Genomic DNA, 20,999 nt, shown 5'->3' with positions numbered 1-20,999 from the left:
GAAACACTCCCATTTACCACTGCAACAAAAATAATAAAATACCTAGGAATAAACCTACCTAGGGAGACAAAAGACCTGTACGCAGAAAACTATATAAAACACTGATGAAAGTAATTAAAGATGATACAAACAGTTGGATAGATATAGCATGTTCTTGGATTGGAAGAATCAATATTCTTCCTATCCAGGAACATGGAAAATGACTATACTACCCAAAGCAATCTACAGATTCAATGTAATCCCTATCAAATTACCAATGGTATTTTTTACAGAACTAGAACAAAAAAACCTTATTGGGAGAAAATATTTGCAAATGAATCAACGGACAAAGGATTAGTCCCCAAAATATATAAACAGCTCGTGCAGCTCAACGTTAAAAAAACAAACAACCCTATAAAAAATGGGTAGAAGACCTAAATAGACATTTCTCCAAAGAAGACATACAGATGGCCAAGAAGCACATGAAAAGGTGCTCAACATCACTAATTATCAAAGAAATGCAAATCAAAACTACAATGAGGTATCACCTCACACCAGTCAGAATGGGCATCATCAGAAAATCTACAAACAACAAATGCTGGAGAGGGTGTGGAGAAAAGGGAACCCTCTTGCACTGTTGGTGGGAATGTAAATTGATACAGCCACTATGGAGAACAGTATGGAGGTTCCTTAAAAAACTAAAAGTAGAATTACCATATGACCCAGCAATCCCACTACTGGGCATATACCCAGAGAAAACCATAATTCAAAAGGACACATGCACCCCAATGTTCACTACAATACCAAGGAGAGGAAAGTCACAGGGGGGTGGTGGTGGTGTGATGAATTGGGACATTGGGATTGACATATATACACTAATATGTACAAAATGGATAACTAATTAAAAACAAACAAACAAACTTAAAGCTATAACTGCCGTCCAATCACTTCAGAATCCCAGGCAGACAAGAAGTCCAGAAGACAAAGAAATGAATCACCATACTGGCAGAAATAATTAAACCTGACCATCAGGAGGTAGGGCTGCTGGTACACATCTCTTATTACCTCTTGCCCAACTTTGATGGTAAATGGAAAGTGTAGTAGCTACAGTCCGAGATGGGCATGGTGACCAGAGTCTCAGACTCCTCAGGGATGAGGGTCTGGGCCACCTCACCTAGACCAGCCTAAATGCTAGAAAGGGTGAGGGGAATTTGGAATGGGCAGCAGAGGCGGGAGAAGATGGGTATCAGTGGCAGCTTTAAGATTAGATGCATCTCTGGGAACTGAAGCTCAGCCCACTCATCTTATTCTTGTGCATTTCCCCACAATAAGAAGCCAGTTAGAACATAGATCATCCAGGCTTTCAGAGGCCAAACTGAGGGATTTGGAAGTTTATTTTCACAGTTAAAGGAAATTCCCAGCTGTTTTTCCTTGCTCAGTTTCTAAAAGTTGGCAGCTAGGCACATTATCTTTCCCTATCCTCTAACCAGAGAGTAGATGATGTCTCTTTGGAGAAATTCTACAAATACTGAAACTTGGGGTCCTCCAATGAAACAGCCAGGTCCTTGTCCCAAATCCTACAGTGAAGCTCACTAGCTGACAAGCTCTATCCATCACAAAGAACTCCCAGTCTGCATTTTTTAAACTGCCTTGCTCTTTAAAATGCAGGCCACAAAGGATGTGCAAACATTTGAGAAAAGCTTCTAACACAACAGATGAAAGTGAATCCATAGAAAAAAAGGAACTAAGAGAAACAGAGACAATATAGAGAGCAAGAAAAAACTTCAAAAATTTTAATAAAGACCATTAAAGAGATGAGGAAAGATAATGCATTCATACAAGAACAGGATGCTATAAAAAAGAACATTCAGAGGAAATTAAAAACTCAAAAGAAGTGTTAGAAGATTGATTCAAACAATTCTTCTGGAAAACAGAACAAAAACCCAAAGAAACAGGAATGATGGAAAGAAACAATCGAACAAGGAGGTCCAACAACCAACTAACAGGAATTCTAGAAAGAACAAGCTAAGAAAATGGATATGAAGAAATGATAAAAGAAAATTTCATTACAGAAATGATAAAAGAAAATTTCCTAGAACTGAAGCTCGTGAATTTCCAAAAGAGGCTCATGAAATGCCAGACTAATAAATGAAAAACATGGGAATTCCCTGGCATTCCACCAGTTAGGACTCCACGCTTCCACTGCAGGGGGCAAGGGTTTGATCCCTGGTTGGGGAACTAAGATCCCATAAGCTGCATGGTGCAGCCATAAAACTAATAATAATTTTAAAAATAAATGAAAAACATAAACACAAAGACAAAGGCAAATCACCATGAAATTTAAGAATATTGGAGGGCTTCCCTGGTGGCGCAGTGGTTGGGAGTCCGCCTGCCGATGCAGGGGACATGGGTTCGTGCCCCGGTCTGGGAGGATCCCACATGCTGCGGAGCGGCTGGGCCCGTGAGCCATGGCCGCTGGGCCTGCGCGTCCGGAGCCTGTGCTCTGCAACGGGAGAGGCCACAGCAGTGAGAGGCCCGCGTACCGCAAAAAAAAAAAAAAAAAATATTGGAAAAAAGGAAAAGATCCTAAATACTGTCAGAGAGATTAAAAAGGTCACATCCAAAGGATAAGGAATCTGAATAGTGTTGGACATTTTACTTTTTTAATTCAAACAGAAAGTCACAAAAACTATAATCATCCTCATCAGTTCACTCAGTCCCATGTAATTAATTTCTTTTTCATCTTGATCTTTTGTTAGCACTTTTATGAATTCATCAGTTTTCCATTAGAGCTCTGAAAATGCTTATTCATTCAGTTCAGCAGTACAGTCAGTTACCAGAAACCTGTACTGATCAGAGCCTTTTCTATGAAATCCTTGAAGATGAAACCCTTTTATAGGAACATTTTTGCAAAAGCATCAGAGTACACCCAGAACTGTCTGTAAATGACAAAAGACTTAAAAATGACCACGGTTAAAGATTTGATGAAAGTTCATAATAATGCAATTGACAAGGAAATTTAGTTATTTCTGAGATATACATTTTAAAGTAATAACTAGAATTATGACTTATAACATTATACCAAAACATATAAGATTTTTAGAAATTTCATGTCATGTCTGAAACATTTATATTAACATATTTCCATACAAATAACCCAAAGAAAGTTTAGTATTAGTTGTTTGTTTGTTGTTTTTTTATACTGCAGGTTCTTATTAGTCATCAATTTTATACACATCAGTGTATACATGTCAATCCCAATCGCCCAATTCAGCACACCACCATCCCCACCCCACCGCGGTTTTCCCCCCTTGGTGTCCATACGTTTGTTCTCTACATCTGTGTCTCAACTTCTGCCCTGCAAACTGGTTCATCTGTACCATTTTTCTAGGTTCCACCTACATGTGTTAATATATGATATTTGTTTTTCTCTTTCTGACTTACTTCACTCTGTATGACAGTCTCTAGTGTGGGACTTCTGAATGCAACTCTAGAAGCTAGAATAAATGAAGCTATGACTTAAAACTTCTGAGGGAAAATTACTTCCAGCCTAGAATTTGATATCTAGCTCAAACTATCAATCAGTGTGAGGGTAGAATTTTCAGATGTACATGGTCTCAAAAAATTTACGTCCTTCACAACCTATGTTAGGAAGTACTAAAAGGTATACTTCATCAAAATTAAAGTGTAAACCGTGAAAGAGGAAAAGATCCAGTAAATCAAAAACTTGCAAAGGAGAGGGGAAGAAATTCTCGGGTACTAATGAAAGAAAGTTTCGGGAGAAGAGCTGTGCATCAAGCCTAGAATGGAACCATACCCGAAAGGAACAGGGGACACAGGGCTCCAGGAAGAACGTCCCCAAGAAAAGTAAGAAACAGAGAACACACGTGATGTGTTTGTCTACAGTGGAAGATGTTCTACAGGTCTGTAGCAGAATTTGAGGGTGAATTAGTTACAGGTACGTAGAAACTAAGCAAGTGAAAAAAATGAGACAGTGATTAACTCCAAGAAAAACAAAGTTGTACAGGAAAGGAAATTTCATAGTAGTATATCTTAGCAATGAAGAAAGTTATGTGTCACAATAAAGTAAATATCGACTATTACCCTAACCCAAAATTATGTAATAACTATACATGGAGCATAAGCGGTGGAGGAGTGGGGGTGGGGCGAGGAAGAGAGAGAGAAAGAGAGAGAGAGAATGTATGTGTGTTGATTGCGGTGCATAAGAGAGTAAAAAATCCTCATTTTCCATAGAAAGATGACAAAAATAAAGTACAAGTTGAAAAAAATCAAGAATAACAATCAAACCATATTACTTAGAAATATGGAGGTAAACGTAAGAAGAATCAATGAAGGAGACGAAAGCAGTTGCTCTGGGAAGTAGCATAGACAAGTAGGAAGGTGTACAGCAGGGAACTGCTGCTTTTTGTTACAAACCTTGGGGTGCCACCTGGTTTTTAAACAATATGTATGCATTACTTTGAGAAAAGTAAAAATTAAAAACAAAATACCTCAATCTAAAGCAAACATGGCAAAATCTGTTAAACTGAGTGGTGGGTATTCTGGGCATTCATGTTATTCTCCAACATTACATTTAAAATAATTCCTACTTTTTTAAAGTTTCCTTTCAGTTCTAGAAATGCCATTAACTTGTCATTCAATGTAATATTAGTTGCCCCTATTATGTGGAAGAGGAAGAGCATTAAAAAAGTAAAATAGTATTCTTTATCTTAAAGATAAAAAATCATGAATTCTATAGTTTAAAAAATCTTAAATGCAAATTACTTTTCTCAAAGGAAAGGCTCTTTGATTTTTCTGTTCAAAAAATTTAATATTTTGAAGAATGCCTTGAAAGAAAGTTTTGATCGATGTATCAAAGAAAAGTTCCAAGACATGATACATATAACAAGTGGGGAAAAAACAAGCTTCAGAATAACCTGTATGAATACATTTATGTAAAATAAAACCAAACAAAAAAGACAAACTGCTTCATACATGTGTATATGTACAAATACATACAAAAGTACATGCAACAAGATCTGGAAGAAAACATGCCAAACTGTTAATAAGGCTACCTCTGGGGAGGCAGGTGGGCTTGGGGATGGAAAGAAGGTAATTTCAGAGTTTATTTTCACTCATTTTTGATTAATAACTAACATAGTAAGAACTTCAAATGGCAAAAAAGACACACACAGTGAGGACCAGTCCCCACCTCCCCCCACCTCATGTCAGCCCTTGGTCCCCTTCTCCAAAGGCAGCCTCTTATTACTAGTCACTTACTAGTCATTTGTGTACCTTTTAGCCTTATTTCAAATATACGGAAGAACATAAGTCCACAGGATTTCCCACAGATAGTTTACCTCCAGGCTGCCTTGCTGGATTTTATACACCACTTGGGGATTCTCCTGTAGAATGCTGCCGTAGAGCTCACGAAAATGGGCTATGTTGGGCTTCACAATATTCAACACTTTTGCCTTATCCTCTCCAACCACCATCCGAAAGTCACCTGGTTAAAACAAACAGAAAAATGAATTTTCCACTGCGAATTCACATTCTGACCTGTGAACTACAGTCCCCCAGCTGACACTGCACTAGTTCAACCTGGCAGGATCTCTCATTCAGAACACTTGCTTTTTCACCTTAAAACTGGGAACACAGTACCCCAGAAATGCAGGCACATGTTCGGGGGGAAAGAGAGCCTCTCAAATCACAAAGCCCCTTAGCAGTTAAAATATAGTTACCTAAGTACAAAAGGTAGTCACCATTGAGAGGTTAATATGTGTTTGTTTTTCCAATGCAGAAGCTTCTGTATTTATAAACTTTCATCTTGTGAACAAAACTCTGTCTGTGGCCAATCACAGAGATGGGGGTTGTGTGCCTCACCATAGCTGTGTCCTTGGTACTGCTTACTCAGCTTGGCCCTGCTTGCTGTTTGCGTGAGGGCTTTTGAGGTGCTTTATGAATATAAATAACCTTATTATATTTGATAAAGGCAAGGTTTACATTTAAGATAAACTTTAAAGCAGATATAATTTAAAAAATTGCAAGTGGTGAACTTGCTGATCTTCTAGAGAAGCCAAGAGGCAACTGGGACTCCTGGGGACACAGACACTGATGGTGGCCATTCTGAGGAGCTCATTCTACCATGAGGACACTGGTGCTGGCAAGTGCCATCTTGGAGTCCTCCCTCTAGCCTATTAGCACAAGGCCTGCTCATTACTGGGTCAGAACCAGCCCCAGGCCCTACAGCCAATCACCCTTGGACAAGCCCCAACCACCAGCAAGCCAGTGGCCACCACACAGGCAGGGCCTGACAGCTAACTGGGCCAGGGACCAGCCCTGCCTATGAGCATGCCCAGAGAAGTCAGCCCCACCACAAGAGAAGGGCCCATGTGGCCCATACAGGGGGCACCCCTATATAGTCCTGGTGACCAGAAGGAAGAGTGCTGCTGGGACCCCACAGGACGTCTCCTACATAAGGCCACTCCTCCAAGATTGGGAAACATCCAGCATCACCCTGATGCCAAACCAAACAAGCAGGCAGCATCACCCTGATACCAAAACCAGACAAACATGCCACAAAAAGAAAGAAAAGAAGAGAAAAGAAAAATACAGGCCAACATTAATGATAAACTTAGATGTAAAAATCGTCAACAAAACATCACCAAATCAAATTAACAATGTATTAAAAGGATCACACATCATGATCAAGTGGGATTTATCCTAGGGATGCAACAATGGTTCAATATCTGCAAATTAATCAATGTGATATACCAGATTAACAAATTGAAAAATAAAAATCATATGATCATCTCAACTGATGCAGAAAAAGTTTTTGACAAAATTCAACATCCATTTATGATCAAAACTCTCAACCAAGTAGGTATAGAGGAAACACACTGAACATAATAAAGGACATATATGATAAACATACAGCCAACATCATATTCAATGGTGAAAAGCTAAAAGCATTTCCTCTAAGATCAGGAATAAGACAAGGATGCCCACAGTCACCACTTTGATTCAACCTGGCATTGGAAGTCCTAGCCACAGCAATCAGACAAGAAAAAGAGGTAAAGGGAATCCAAATTGGAAAGGAAGAAGGAAAACTGTCAGTGTTTGCAGATGACATGATAATACACATAGAAAATCTTAAAGTTGCCACCAAAAAGCTATTAGAACAAATGAATTAAGTTGAAGGATACAAAATTAATATACAGAAATCTGTTGCATTTCTATATACTAACAATGAAATATCAGAAAGATAAATTAAGAAAACAATCCCATTTACACTTCCATCAAAAAGAATACCTAGGAATAAATCTAACCAAGGAGGTAAAGGACTTGTACTCAGAAAACTATAAGACATTGATGAAATAAACTGAAGACTACACAAACAAACGGAAAGATATACCATGCTCATGGATTGGAAGAGTTAATATTGTTAAAATGACCATACTACCCAAGGCAACCTACAGATTCAGTGCAATCCCTATCAAAGTACCAGTGGCATTTTTCACAGAACTAGAATGAATAATTCTAAAATTTATATGGAAACACAAAAGACCCCAAAAAGCCAAAGCAATCTTGAGAAAGAAGAACAAAGCTGGAGGTATCACACGCCGTGATTTCCAATTACACTACAAAGCTACAGAAATTAAAACAGTATGGCACTGGCACAAAAACAGACACATAGATCAAAGGAACAGAACAGAGAGTGCAGAAATAGACCCACACTTACACGTTCAATTAATCTATGACAAAGAAGGCAAGAATATACCATGGGGAAAAGACAGTCTCTTCAATAAATGGTACTGGAAAATTGGATAGCTACATGCAAAAGAATGAAACTGGACTTCTTTCTCACACCACATACAAAAATAAACTCAAAATGGATTAAAGACTTAAAAATAAGACCTGAAACCATAAAACTCTGTCCATATGAGCTTTAATATCAGTCTTAGCAATATTTTGGGGGGCTCTGTCTCCTCAGGCAAGGGACATAAAAGCAAAAATAAACAAATGGGACTACATCAAACTAAAAAGCTGTTGCACAGCAAAGGAAACTATCAACAAAATAGCAGTCTACTTAATGGGAAAAGATACTTGCAAATGATATATGCAACTCATACAACTCAACAACAAAAAAAACCCCAAACAACCTGATTAAAAAATGGGCAGCAGATGTGAATAGACATTTTTCCAAAGAAGTTTTATAAAGATGGCCAATAAACACATGAAAAGATGCTCAAATCACTAATCATTCGGCAAATGCAAAATAAAGCCACACTGAGATACCATCTTACACCTGTCAGAATGGCTATCATCGAAAAGACTATAAGTAACAAGTGTTGGCAAGGATGTGGAAAAAAGGGAACCCTCATTCAGGAATGTAAATTAGTACAGCCACTACAGAAAACAGTATGAACGTTCCTCAAAAAATTAAAAATAGAACTACTGTATGATCCAGGAATCCCACTTCTGGGTATTTTCGCAAAGAAAACAAAACACTAATTTGAAAAGATATGTGCACTCCTATGTTCACTGCAGAATTATTTACAACTGCCAAGATATGGAAGCAACCTAAGTGCCCACTGATGGATGAATGGATATAGAAGATGGGATATATATATATACACATACACACACACAATGGAATATTAGCCATAAAAAAAGAATAAAATCTTGCCATCTGCGACAACATGGATTGACCTATAGGGTATTCTGCTAAGCAAAATAAGTCAGAGAAAGACAAATACTGTATGATTTCACTTATATGTGGAAACTGAAAAACAAAACAAACAACAAAACTGAAACAGACTCACAGATACAGAGAACAAATGTATGGTTGCCAAAGGGGATGGGGGAGAGAGATGAGTGAAATAGGTGAGAGAGAGTAAGAAGTATAAACTTCCATTTTTAAAAGAAATGTCACAGGGATGTAATATACAGCATAGGGAATATAGTCAGTTACATTGTAATAACTATGTATGGTGACAGATGATAGCTAGACTTATCATGGTGATCATTTTGTAATGTATAAAAATATAAAATCACTGTGTTGTACACTGCAACTAATATAATATTGTCAGTCAATTATACTTCAATTAAAAAAAAAAAGCACCAAAAGGCTGCCTCTATATGATGCCAAAGCATCTGGAAAAAAAGTACGAAATTTAGTTTAAGAAAAAAAAAGACTACGCTCAGTTTAAAGTTAAAAAAAATTGCAAGCGGTGAGAAATGAGGAACCTTACATTGGCCTGTGGGATGAACTGAGCTGCAAAATACTAATTCCAAAGGACAAAGAGCAACTTTTGAAACAAACTTAAAGTGCCCTACCCTGCCCATGCCACTGGCGACCATCAGCAAGATATGGGGGCAAAAGAGTGACGAAATGGGAAAACTGGTGTGAACGCCTATTGGGCTAACGTTAACTCAGAAGAGGCTGGGCACATGTGAGGAACCCCTGGGGAAGCTTGGAGAAAGCCATGTGGCTGAAGCCTTTGCTGGGCAGATAGAAAGAAGTCTGGGGGAGGAGTGAGGTGGAAAGAGCAGGCAGATACCTCAGCTGCTGAGGAATCCCCTGGGGGGAGGGTGACAATGTAACTTATCATCCGAACTAGGTCACTTTTGAGGGTGAAGTGGGCAATGCAAAGTCATCAGGACAAGTATTAACTGGGCAAACCAGGACATGTGGTTACCCTCACCGATTTCTTTTCTTGGGAGCAGGGAAGGGAATCATCAAAATTATGACCAGCCACAGCAGATCTTCTAGAGCAAACTGTTGGTCTGTTTGGAAAAATAAAAAGATATCCAATAGTCAGTATGTACTTCAGTGAGGAATAAAATACACTGGATTTTTAAGCTTCGAAGGACCAACTTACACTACAATTTGGTAGAAAGCATGTGGGGACTATAAGCTTTGGAAAAAGAGTTACAAACAGCCTCTGGAACCCGACCTTTGTGAGATGAGGTCGGGACTGGTTAGAGCAGTGAGCTCAAGTGAGTCCTGTCCTAACAAGCTGCTCAAATACAGACAAGACTGTTTTTTTCACTATTATTTTAAAGGGAAGAGAGTTACATAATTAAACCCTGGGATGACTGCTAGTGAGGGTGTAGAAAAATTGGTTCTTTCACATAATGCTTTTGAGTTTATAAACTGCTAACATACTTCTGGAAGCGGTGAATGATGAAACCTCATCTCTGGAGAGGAAGCCCCAAGCAACAAACCCAAACAGAGGTTAGGAGGCAAACTTCGCTGAGCATTTGCTTTGTCATATTACCTCATTTGTCCACGCACCTGTCCTCTCCGGTGGATGCTGCCCTATCCCGATCTAGCACGAAGGCAAAAGAGACACAGGGATGATGGAACCCCCCTGAGGTTTCACAAGAAGCAACTGAATACATTCCACACACACAACTGTTCACTGAAGCACTATTTATAACACTGAAATCCTGGCAGCAACCAAATGTCCCACACCTACCACGGAGCAGGGTGCAACCACTAAAAATTACAGGCACGACACACTGTGAGATGTAAAATGACCACATAATAATGTGCAGCTAAGAAACCAGGATACAAAAGTACAAGAAGGAAACCACTGTAAAAAAACAGGAAAAACAAGACAAAAGGACTATTTTTAAATGGTTATGTTTGCTCTAATAAGATACACATTTATTGTGGGCTTTTTAATGGCCTGTGCTTCACACTGGCTGTCTAGTTCAGGGCTGGCAAAGCCTCGTAAAGAAGGTACTGATTGGGACTTCCCAGGTGGCGCAGTGGTTAAGAATCTGCCTATAAGAGCCGGGGATACGTATTCGAGCCCTGGTCCGGGAAGGACCCACATGCCTCGGAGCAGCTAAGCCCGTGCACCACAACTACTGAGCCTGCGCTCTAGAGGCCGTGAGCCACAACTACTGAGCCCACGTGCCACAACTACTGAAGCCCACGAGCCTAGAGCCCATGCTCTGCAATGAGAGAAGCCACAGAGATGAGAAGCCTGTGCACCGCAATGAAGAGTAGCCCCCGCTCGCCGCAACTAGAGAAAGCCTGTGTGCAGCAACTAAGACCCAACACAGCAGAAAATAAATAAATTTAAAAAAAAAAGAAGGTACTGATTATTCTCAATTTCAATGATGAGGAGATGGGGTTGCAAAGACAGCTTGCCCAAGGCCCAGCCACCTCTTAGTATCAGGGCAGCAATGTCTTAGGTAATAGCTTTACTTCACTTTGTAACTTTCCTCCATTTCCCTCACTTCTGTAATGCTGGCACACTACTTCTAGCATTTTAAAATAAATTCTCAGATGCACAGACATGCTATCTCAGCAAATGTGAATGGAGAGGCAGCTGGGTTAGCTTTCAATTGTGTAAATCCTTACGCTTTTATTCAGAGCCTATAAATGTCTTCTATTAATCTCTGAAGGGGTGAAATGTCATCAAACTCTGAATCTAACAGGCTTGCTCAGAAGTGAAAGATCAAATTGCATCACTGTTGAGTTCTAAATATTTGTGCCATTTCTTCTCCCCTGTACATTCCACAAACAAAAAGTTCTTATATTTTAGATAGTAACTTTCTGAGAGAAGGACTGTACATTACCAAAATGTAAGGGTATACAAATCCAAATCCTCCCCAAAGAACAACTGCATGCCACGATGAAAGGAGCTGGAAAATACCATGGACTTTCTGAGAACGCGGACTGAAGCTTATTCGTCCCTGAACCGCCAGCTCCTCACGCACTGCCTGGCACAGGAAGGCACATCAATAAATGTCTGCTGAATTGAATTTCTCCAATCGCTGTGCAGCAGAACCGGCTCAGCCATGGGGAACAGCAAGCAAATGGGCTTATTACCTGCTGCTTCAGAACAAAATGAATAAAATCGTGAACCAGCATCTGATCATAGGAATCAATTTTTCTTACCTGCAAATATATGTTTACAACAAAATACAGGAATTGAGAAAAACTGACTGCTGACTTTTATTTTATGCCTCTACTGGTGGGTTTATAACTGCTCAAGCCAGAGAACTGCCAGTCTAATTCAATGGGTAACCAAAAGGGTAACCTCTCTTTGACTTGGAATCAAGACAAACTCAGAGGCTTGTAACCCATCTGTAGCTGGCCTGCTCTATGATTCCAGCATGTCTGCAGCAGTCAGGGATGTTATTACAAAGGTAGGGGTGTGAGTGGAAAGGCCCCGGCTCTCAAGTCTGGCAATGTCCCAGGGTGGCTGCAGTTGAGTTACTTAACCTTTCTGAATCAGTTTCCTTCTCTGCAAAATGTCTGTAATAGTCATACTAACCTCACAAAATTGCTTTTAGGTTCAAACGATTAAGGTATTAGAAAATGCTTTGTAAATAGTGAAGCAGATATTGTTGTGACGATGTGTATATGGGAAGGGCAAGGACAGAGGGTGCAGGAAGCCCGGAGTTTTTAAGATACTGACTGGGTAACTTTCCCCTCTTAGACTAACTGCACTACCACTGTCATCTCAGTTCAATAAATATCTGGGTGGTTTCTAAGTGCCAGGAGCCGTGCTGGACTCTGGGGATACAAAGATACAGGCTCTGCCCAGGAGGTAAGTGACATGAGAACAGAGCATTTCAGTGCAGGTTACAACGTGGGACTCCCATGTGAGAGTGTTCAGGAATAGGAGCCCAAACTGGAAGTCGACACAGCAGCTTAATACTCATTTTAAACAGCTGTGGGTTTTTATGAGATGTAACTCACACACCATACAATTCATCTATGTCAACTACATAATTCCATGCTTATTTACAGGGCTATGCAACCATCTAATTTTAGACCATTTCAGCCTCCCTAAAAGAAACCCTGTACCATTAACAGTCACTCTCCCTCCACCCATCCACCCCCAGCCCCAGGCAAAGACTAATCTGCTTTCTGTCTCTATAGATTTGCCTATCCTGGACATTTTATATAAGTGGAATTGCACAACATATGGTCTCTTATGATTAGCATAATGTTTTCAAAGTTTATCATGTTGTAGCACTTATCAGTACTTATTCCTGTTTACGACCAAATAATATTCCACTGGATGGATGTACCACATTTTATTTATCCATCTCTCAGTTGATGGGTATTTGGGTTGTTTTTACTTTTGGGCCATTTTTTATGAATAATGCTGCTATGAACATTTGTGTATGACTTTTCATCTGGATATATGTTTTCATTTCTCTTGGGTAGATACCCAGGAGTATAACTGTTGGGTCATATAGTTTAATATTTTGAGGGACTGCCAGACTATTTTTCCAAAGCGGCTGTACCATTTTACGTGCTACCAGCAATGTACAAGGGTTTCAGTTTCTCCACATCCTCGTCAACACCTGTTCTCACCTGTCACTTTGGTTATAGCCATTGTAGTTGGTGTGAAACAGGGTCTCTGTGGTTTTGTTTGACATTTCCCTAATTACGAATGATGCTGAACATCTTTTCATGTGCTTATTTGCTATTTGGATACTTTCTTTGAAAAAATGTCCTTTGCCCGTTTCTATATTAGGTTATTTGTCTTTTTACTGCATTCTAAGAATTCTTCATACATTCTGGATACTAGTCCCTTATCAGATACATGATTTGTAAGTATTTTCTCCCATTTTGTTGGCTGCCTTTTCACTTTCTTGACAGTTTTGTTTGCAGCACAGAAGTTTAATTTTTATATAGTCCCATTTATCTATTTCTTTTGTTGCTTGTGCTTTTGGTGTACACCTAAGAAACCACTGCATAACCCAAAGTGACTCTTCTAAAAGTCTTACAGTTTTAGCTCTTACATCCACGACTCATTTTGAGTTAATTTTGTGTAGGGTATATGTTAGGGGGTCCAACTTCATTCTTTTGCATGTGGACAAAATAATTCTTATTTGAAAAAAGATGACTAAGGCAGTATTTCTAGGAGGCAGCCTAACACATCATTTGAAATACATCCCCAAAATACCTCCATGGCATGTGGAAGAGAATGAGATAAGAATAAACAGCTGATGTACTTGGTGATATAAATTTGAATCATATATAAATTTTTGGGGACTTCCCTGGTGGCACAATGGTTAAGAATCCACCTGCCAATGCAGGGGACACGGGCTCGAGCCCTGGTCCGGGAAGATCCCATGTGCCACGGAGCAACTAAGCCCACGCGTCACAACTATTGAGCCTGCCTTCTATAGCCTGCGAGCCACACCTGCTGAAGCCTGCGTGCCACAGCTAGCGAAGCCCGTGCACCTAGAGCCTGTGCTCCGCAACGAGAAGCCACCACAGTGAGAAGCCCGCGCACCGCAATGAAGAGTAGCCCCTGCTCGCCGCAACTAGAGAAAGCCTGCGCGCAGCAACGAAAACCCAATGCCGAAGACCCAACGCAGCCAAAAATAAATAAATAAATTTATTTTAAATAAATAAATAAAATTTTCTCTTCCTGTAGAGAACACATAACGGAGAGGTGTAGGGAGGGACAGGGAGGAATCAGATTTACGATACTGGTTCAGGAAGGAACCAATGTCACAACCATCCACCCATTCATTCATCAAGTATTTACTGAGCGCCCAGTACATGTCAGGTACCACTGTAAGCACTGGAGGACAGTGAGCAAAGCAAGGCAAAAACGTCTGCCCTCAGCATCCTAAGTGGTAGAACAAAGACCAGAGACAAGAATCCCAACAAATAAACAGTACTTCAGATGATGGAAAGTGCACCGAAGAAAACACAAGCTGCAAAAGCTGATCGGAAATGGGGAGCGAGACACAAGGGGCCCTGGGGGAAGAGTGTCCCAGGTGTAAACCAGGAATGACACATGCCTCACAGACACTTTGTAGAACAGTGACGGGCTAAGAGCAAGGGTTCTAGAACCACAGTGCCTGTGTTCTAATCCAAGCTCAGGACTAGAAGCTACATGACCCAGGACAAGCTACTTACTTCTCTGGGTTTCGGTATCCTCAAATGTAAAGTGGAAGCAGCAGTAGTTGTTAGTTTACAAGTTTCCAGGATCAAATGAGTTAATACATGTAAAGCACTTAGAACAATACCTGATACACAGTAAGTAATCCAGAAACGTTAGATATGACTGGTGATTAACATCCCTTCAGGAGTGTTGCATGCTCAGAAATTAGCAAGCGACTGAGTAAAGAGTTCCAAGTGAGGTTTCAGCAAAAGCTCAAGCTTGCCAAGCCTGGAGAAATATGCTTCCAAATTACTGAAAGAGTCAATCCCCAACATGCAAGTCATTCAATGACACTGCTTGCAAGGTCACAGATGGTGTGACTGTCATGGAAGAAATCTTAACACTCTCACCCCAGAGAATATGTTTCTTTACTGGCTTTGACCAGAATCCAGAAATGGGGATGTTTACTCACACTTTTAGAGTTCGGGCACCCATTTCTAATTTTTTTCTCCAAGAATCACTCAACTGGCACTTCCTCACTGCTTTGTCTTATTCCTAGAAGTAGCTGAGACTGCGTTCAGACAATCTGGCATCGAAACAAACCCATTCTCTCTCTTACTGACAGTGCTTGAAGGTGTTTTTTGTTTCTTAAGGACTGTAAAGGGCCAAGTGAATCCACCTGCTTTAAGTACTCTGCTAACTTCAACAGGCATTATTTGTCAACATGTAACAAGTTTTATGATTATTATAACTGACAACATAATTCCAATTTGGAGAATGTGTCCAAGGAAGTTAGACAACTTCCAACTCTGCCCCCTTCTGTACCAAAGTAATTTGGCCAAAGTGATTCGCAGCAGTGTCATTAATAAAACAATGATGGACGGAGGCAGCCTGAGCACCCACCAATCACTGAATGATCGAGCGAATAAAGGTGTCTCAGCCTGAGGAAAACCTCTATAGCCAGCAATAGCACACAGTAACAGTAATAAATAATAATAGCAGTCATTTTCTGAGCCCCAACCATCAATGAGGTATGAAGCTGGGGGCTTTCATAAATATTATCTCATTGAAAACCTTTTTATGAGATTGTTATTTCTGTTTTACAAAGAAGAAAACAGGCTCAGAAAGGTTCCAGCACCTCCACAAGGCTGGTGTTCAAACTCAGGTCTGACTGTAGTCTTGCCCTTTCTAAGTGTCTGTGTTAATACAAGCAAACATGTATCCAGAATAATAAGGGCTAACATTTCCTGAGCATTTACTATGTGCCAGGCACTGGGCTAAGCACTTTACATGTATGATTTAATTTAATCCCTATAAAAACCTTTTTTAGAGAGAAAGAAACTGAGTTACAAGGAGGCAGAAAGTTAATTAAGGTTATAGCTAAGACGTGAACCCAGGAGTCTGACTGGGTTTTTAACACTTTACAAATGCTCCCTTCCATGAAGTAATATAATGACTTAGAAAAAGAAAAAAGCAAAGTAGTAAATATCAATAGAATACTTAATTGAAGCAGTTAAGGGTTTGACCTTGATTATTTTCACGTGAAACTGTTCACATCTCTGAAGCACTGCCCTAGTTCGAGCCCTCGTCACCATCCAGACTTGCTGGGCTCTGTCCATCCACCCAACACACATGCACAGATGCCTGCCATGAGCCACGGCAGAGTTCCGGAGGTCAAGGATACAGGGCAACCGACACAGACTCGGTCCTAACTGTCCTCCCCACAGACTCCTCTCTGCCTGGCCAGCTCTCACCCAGGCTCTGCTCACGGGTCCTCAGAGGCTGGTGCTCAGTTCCAACGTCACCTTGGGAGAGGCCTTCCCTGGTTACACTAAAGTAACGTTCTCCTTCCTCCCCTATTCTGTGCTGCTGCGTGTCTGCTGTCTGATTTTTTACCTACAAAGAAAGCCCCATGAGGGCAGGGGCTGTGCCTGCCTTGTTTATTTCCTTCATCCCCAGAGCTTACAAGGGCGCCGGACAGAGAAGACTCCCCTAATTATATGCTGAATGAAAAAACTTTCCTGTTTTTCCTCTCTTTCCCTCCTGCACAATGCTGGCAAAATTATCTTTCCAAAACAACAAATCCTGGACCAACTTGCAATGCCCGAAAACTTCTGTGGCTCTTAGTTGTGTATTGCTTGTGAAATTCCCACCTCTTCACTTTGTATTCAGTGCCCTGCCCAACACCGGCCTAACCTCTTCTCCAAAATACCAGAGAGGCAGTGAATTTAAACGGTTAAGAGTGTGGGCTAAGATTCCAGCTCCACCACCTACTAATCTACCAAACAACTGACCTGAGACAGATTTGGGCCTTGGTTTTCTCACCTGTTAAATGGCAACAATAATAGAGCACCCAATCAAAGGGTTGTGGTGAGGATTAAGCTAGTTATTAGATCAAAAGTATTCAGAGTCATTCCTGGTACACAATAAAAAATGCGACTTTCTCCTGCCATAAGCCATGGACCTGAGTCACGTCAATCTGCTCCTTCTTCCCTAAACAAGCCATGCTTTTCACACTCCCCTGCCTTTTCCACATGGGCTGTTTTTTTTTTTTTTTTTTGGGGTACGCGGGCCTCTCACTGTTGTGGCCTCTCCCGTTGTGGAGCACAGGCTCCGGATGTGCAGGCTCAGTGGCCATGGCTCACAGGTCCAGCCGCTCCACAGCATGTGGGATCTTCCCGGACCGGGGCACGAACCTGTGTCCCCTGCATCGGCAGGCGGACTCTCAACCACTGCGCCACCAGGGAAGCCCTGGGCTGTTTTTTAAATCTACCACTGACTCACCATGACTGTATACGTTTTGTGCAGGCTCAGCGGCCATGGCTCACGGGTCCAGCCGCTCCACAGCATGTGGGATCTTCCCGGACCGGGGCACGAACCTGTGTCCCCTGCATCGGCAGGCGGACTCTCAACCACTGCGCCACCAGGGAAGCCCTGGGCTGTTTTTTAAATCTACCACTGACTCACCATGACTGTATACGTTTATTAACGTGCAGTTCTTTACAGCAGAAACTGTAGCTTTAGTTCTTCATATGTTATGGTACGCTGATTCACTTGATAAATATTAAACCAGGATCATTACCTAAAATTAGTCATTTTAATAGTTTGTACTTCCATAGGAATGTTCAAGGTGGCCCTTTAAAGTTCATTTGGTTTTCTTTTTGTTTACTTAAATGCTGACTTCTAAGAATAACTGAAGGATTAGAAAGCTTTCTCCTCCCCAATTTTGCAGGCTCTCATCATCCACCTACTCCTTTCTCACCATCATTTATAACAATAATGCCATAAATACTGACCCCAGGGCAGTTAAAGTGATCCTTAAATACTGCATAAAATATAGGGGTTATTATTACTACTAGCAATACTGACAGATCTTGCCTCTGTCAGTAATTACTGGCAGGAACGTGTCCAATAACACGGAGACACTGTTTTCTCTGTGTCCCTCCCGACCCTGCCTGGGAGAAATGTTGAATTTCACAGGTTAGGGACAACATATTCTCTCTCTCAACTGGAACCAGGTGGAAAATAAATGTCTAAGTTGGAAATAAAAATACATTGGTGTGTAACTTGAAGTCTGGGATATTCTGAGGGCTTGGGAGGTTTAGGTAGTTTGCCCAAGGGATAGAATCTGATCAATTCAAGGATACTGGCTTCTCAGAAGCCTAAGAAAGGCAGGTAGAAAAGCTTGCCTTTCAACACATCGCCTGGGGCAAGTCTCATACCTATGAAGGACACATGCCTGCAGGGCCTAGATCCTTCCCCACGTGCACTCTCCCAGTATAGTTCCATCATATTATGGGCTAGGTAACCATTAATTATACTGTGCCCTGGCTGAGGAACAACCATCATATACAGTGTTGTTTCAATGGGAAAATATATCCCCAGTTTAAACAACTGGCTTACAGAAGACTTTTTGGAAAATGTCTCATTCATAAGGTAGGGACTACACAGTGTTGGAAGTAGTCCCCCGGGAGAGGATTGGCAAGTATTGTGTCCTAAGTTTTGCGGGAAAAAGAAGCCAACCTCTTTGAAATGAGTAATGTAGGCTACTTGGCCAAACTCTCAGATCCAAATCTGGGTTAAGCAATCACAAATAACAGGAAGCGGCAAGATGAGGAATGGAAGTGACCAGAGGCTGAGGGGCTGCAGTCAGACACAGCGAGGTGCGAGACCCGGCTGTGGGGAGCAGCCCACTTCCTCTGCCAGCTCGTCCCCCAACAGCCCAGGGCCGGCTCCTTGTCACTATTTCCACCTACGCTCCGTATCACCACCTCAGACTGCCTTCCCGGGCTACCCACTGTGAGACAGCCTTACCCTCAGCCTGATATATTTTCTTCTCTTCATGGCACTTAGCGCGATCTCAAACTGCCTTATTGCTTCTTTACTGCCTGCCTCTCCCTAAAAGACCAGAAACTCCACGAGGAGTTTCACTCGCGTCACGCTTGCTAGTGTGCACCCAGGCCTAGCACAGCGTGTGCCACAGGGAAGACACACAACACAACACACATTTGTTGAACAAACAGGGCTGTAGTACGAGGATTCAGTCATGGAATAAAGGAATAAATGATCCATCCACCTACCTACACATCTATCTACCTACTCACTGACCTCCTTATCTGTGTCTGGAACAGCGTCTCTATACAGCAGCCCTTAATAAATATTACAGACGAAGCGAAACAGAGGATGATACTGCTATGAATCAGCAAGTGTTTACTGAACAACAGAAGAAACCAGGAGCATAAGACACAGCCCTTCCGGGAGGCAGAGCAAAACTCAGCTCAAGACTGAGAGCAGCCTGAGTGCCGACTTAAAGTCTGCAAATAGGTGGGAGCAGTGATAAGATTCGATAAATGTCTTTAGTCAGTGTTCTGAATTTACAGAGAACTGGAATCCACCTAACACTATGCTGATCCTGACAACGTGGGCAGAGCAGAGAACGGCTCTGCATCTTCTCCCACAAAGTCGACAAAAGGCTTCTGGTCCCTGCTGTCTCACAGGGGAGCGTGGGGAGGGAGGTACCCAGAGGCCCTCCCCACATGTTCACCCTGGAGGCAGCCACGCCACGCTTGCTCCCCTGCCTTTGCCATGAGAAGCTGGAAGCAACCAAGACCAAGGTTATGCCATCTCCTTTCTCGGCCGTGTTGCAATGACAGCTGTGGTCACAGCACACACATTTTGGAAAAAAGACTGAAGAACAAGACCTTTCAGGTCTCTTTCAGCACTGTGTTTCCATGAAATCTTATCTGTACAGGGATTCAGAATATGAGTCAACTGCCTTTGCAATTTTTTTTTTTTTTTGCAGTACGTGGGCCTCTCACGGTGTGGCCTCTCCCATTGCGGAGCACAGGCTCTGGACGCTCAGGCTCAGCAGCCATGGCTCACGGGCCCAGCCGCTCCGCAGCATGTGGGATCTTCCCGGACCGGGGCACAAACCCGTGTCCCCTGCATCGGCAGGCGGACTCTCAACCACTGCGCCACCAGGGAAGCCCGCTTTGCAATTTTTTGAGTACAGAGTTCTTTGACTCATACTTAAAAGTTGGGAAAGACGATATTTATTTAAGATAGTGGTTTTCAAACTATTTTTTAGGTAGCAGGCTACTTTTCTGTAAACGGAGTTTTACATGGACCCTTAACACATTAAAAAGATCAGTGGGGTGCGGTGAGGGGTCGGGATCTGCCCTCTCAGCCTTCCCTGTGCCCTGACATCTCTGAGGAGCACAACTGGTTTAAGGGGAAAGGAAGTTAATATTTAGATAAATAAAGAGATGACTGCGGAAGGAGGGCAAGCTTTCTTTAATGTGAGGAAAGACGGAGTGGGCAAGTCTCCACTTTGTGCCCATCATAGTAAAGACTGGCTCAAGCAAGGACCATCAGTGGAAACTCACACTAGGAAGGCAAGTTTAGTAAGAAGCAGTGTATTTGCCTCACCTTCAAATGTCTCCCCAGAGTTCGCTTAGAAAGGAGAAAACACTGCTTGTCAGGGCACCAACATCACTGGTCTGTAGACTTCAAATACGTGAATGTCATGCAAGACAAAGGAAGACTGAGGAAACATTACAAATTAAAAGATAAAAGAGACATGGTGGGCTTCCCTGGTGGCGCAGTGGTTGAGAGTCCGCCTGCCGATGCAGGGGACACGGG

The 20,999-nt window shown here is 41.8% G+C and overlaps 1 protein-coding gene across 4 annotated transcripts in view; it reads right to left on the bottom strand.

Annotated features, from left to right (window-relative positions):
- TAMM41 (TAM41 mitochondrial translocator assembly and maintenance homolog) overlaps positions 1-20,999 on the bottom strand; it is a 55,176-nt gene that overhangs the window by 19,007 nt on the left and 15,170 nt on the right. For all 4 annotated transcript variants that reach the window (XM_024740208.1, XM_024740212.1, XM_024740209.1 and 1 more), the window contains one exon: positions 5,340-5,485. In XM_024740208.1, coding sequence (XP_024595976.1) covers positions 5,340-5,485 — 146 coding nt within the window. The remainder of the gene's footprint in view (positions 1-5,339; positions 5,486-20,999) is intronic.

Source organism: Neophocaena asiaeorientalis, unplaced genomic scaffold (genome assembly GCF_003031525.2).
Source record: "Neophocaena asiaeorientalis asiaeorientalis breed wild unplaced genomic scaffold, Neophocaena_asiaeorientalis_V1.1 scaffold75, whole genome shotgun sequence".
Classification (NCBI taxonomy): domain Eukaryota; kingdom Metazoa; phylum Chordata; class Mammalia; order Artiodactyla; family Phocoenidae; genus Neophocaena; species Neophocaena asiaeorientalis.
Note: the sequence above shows the minus strand (reverse complement) of the source record. Positions and strands in the feature narration are given on the sequence as shown.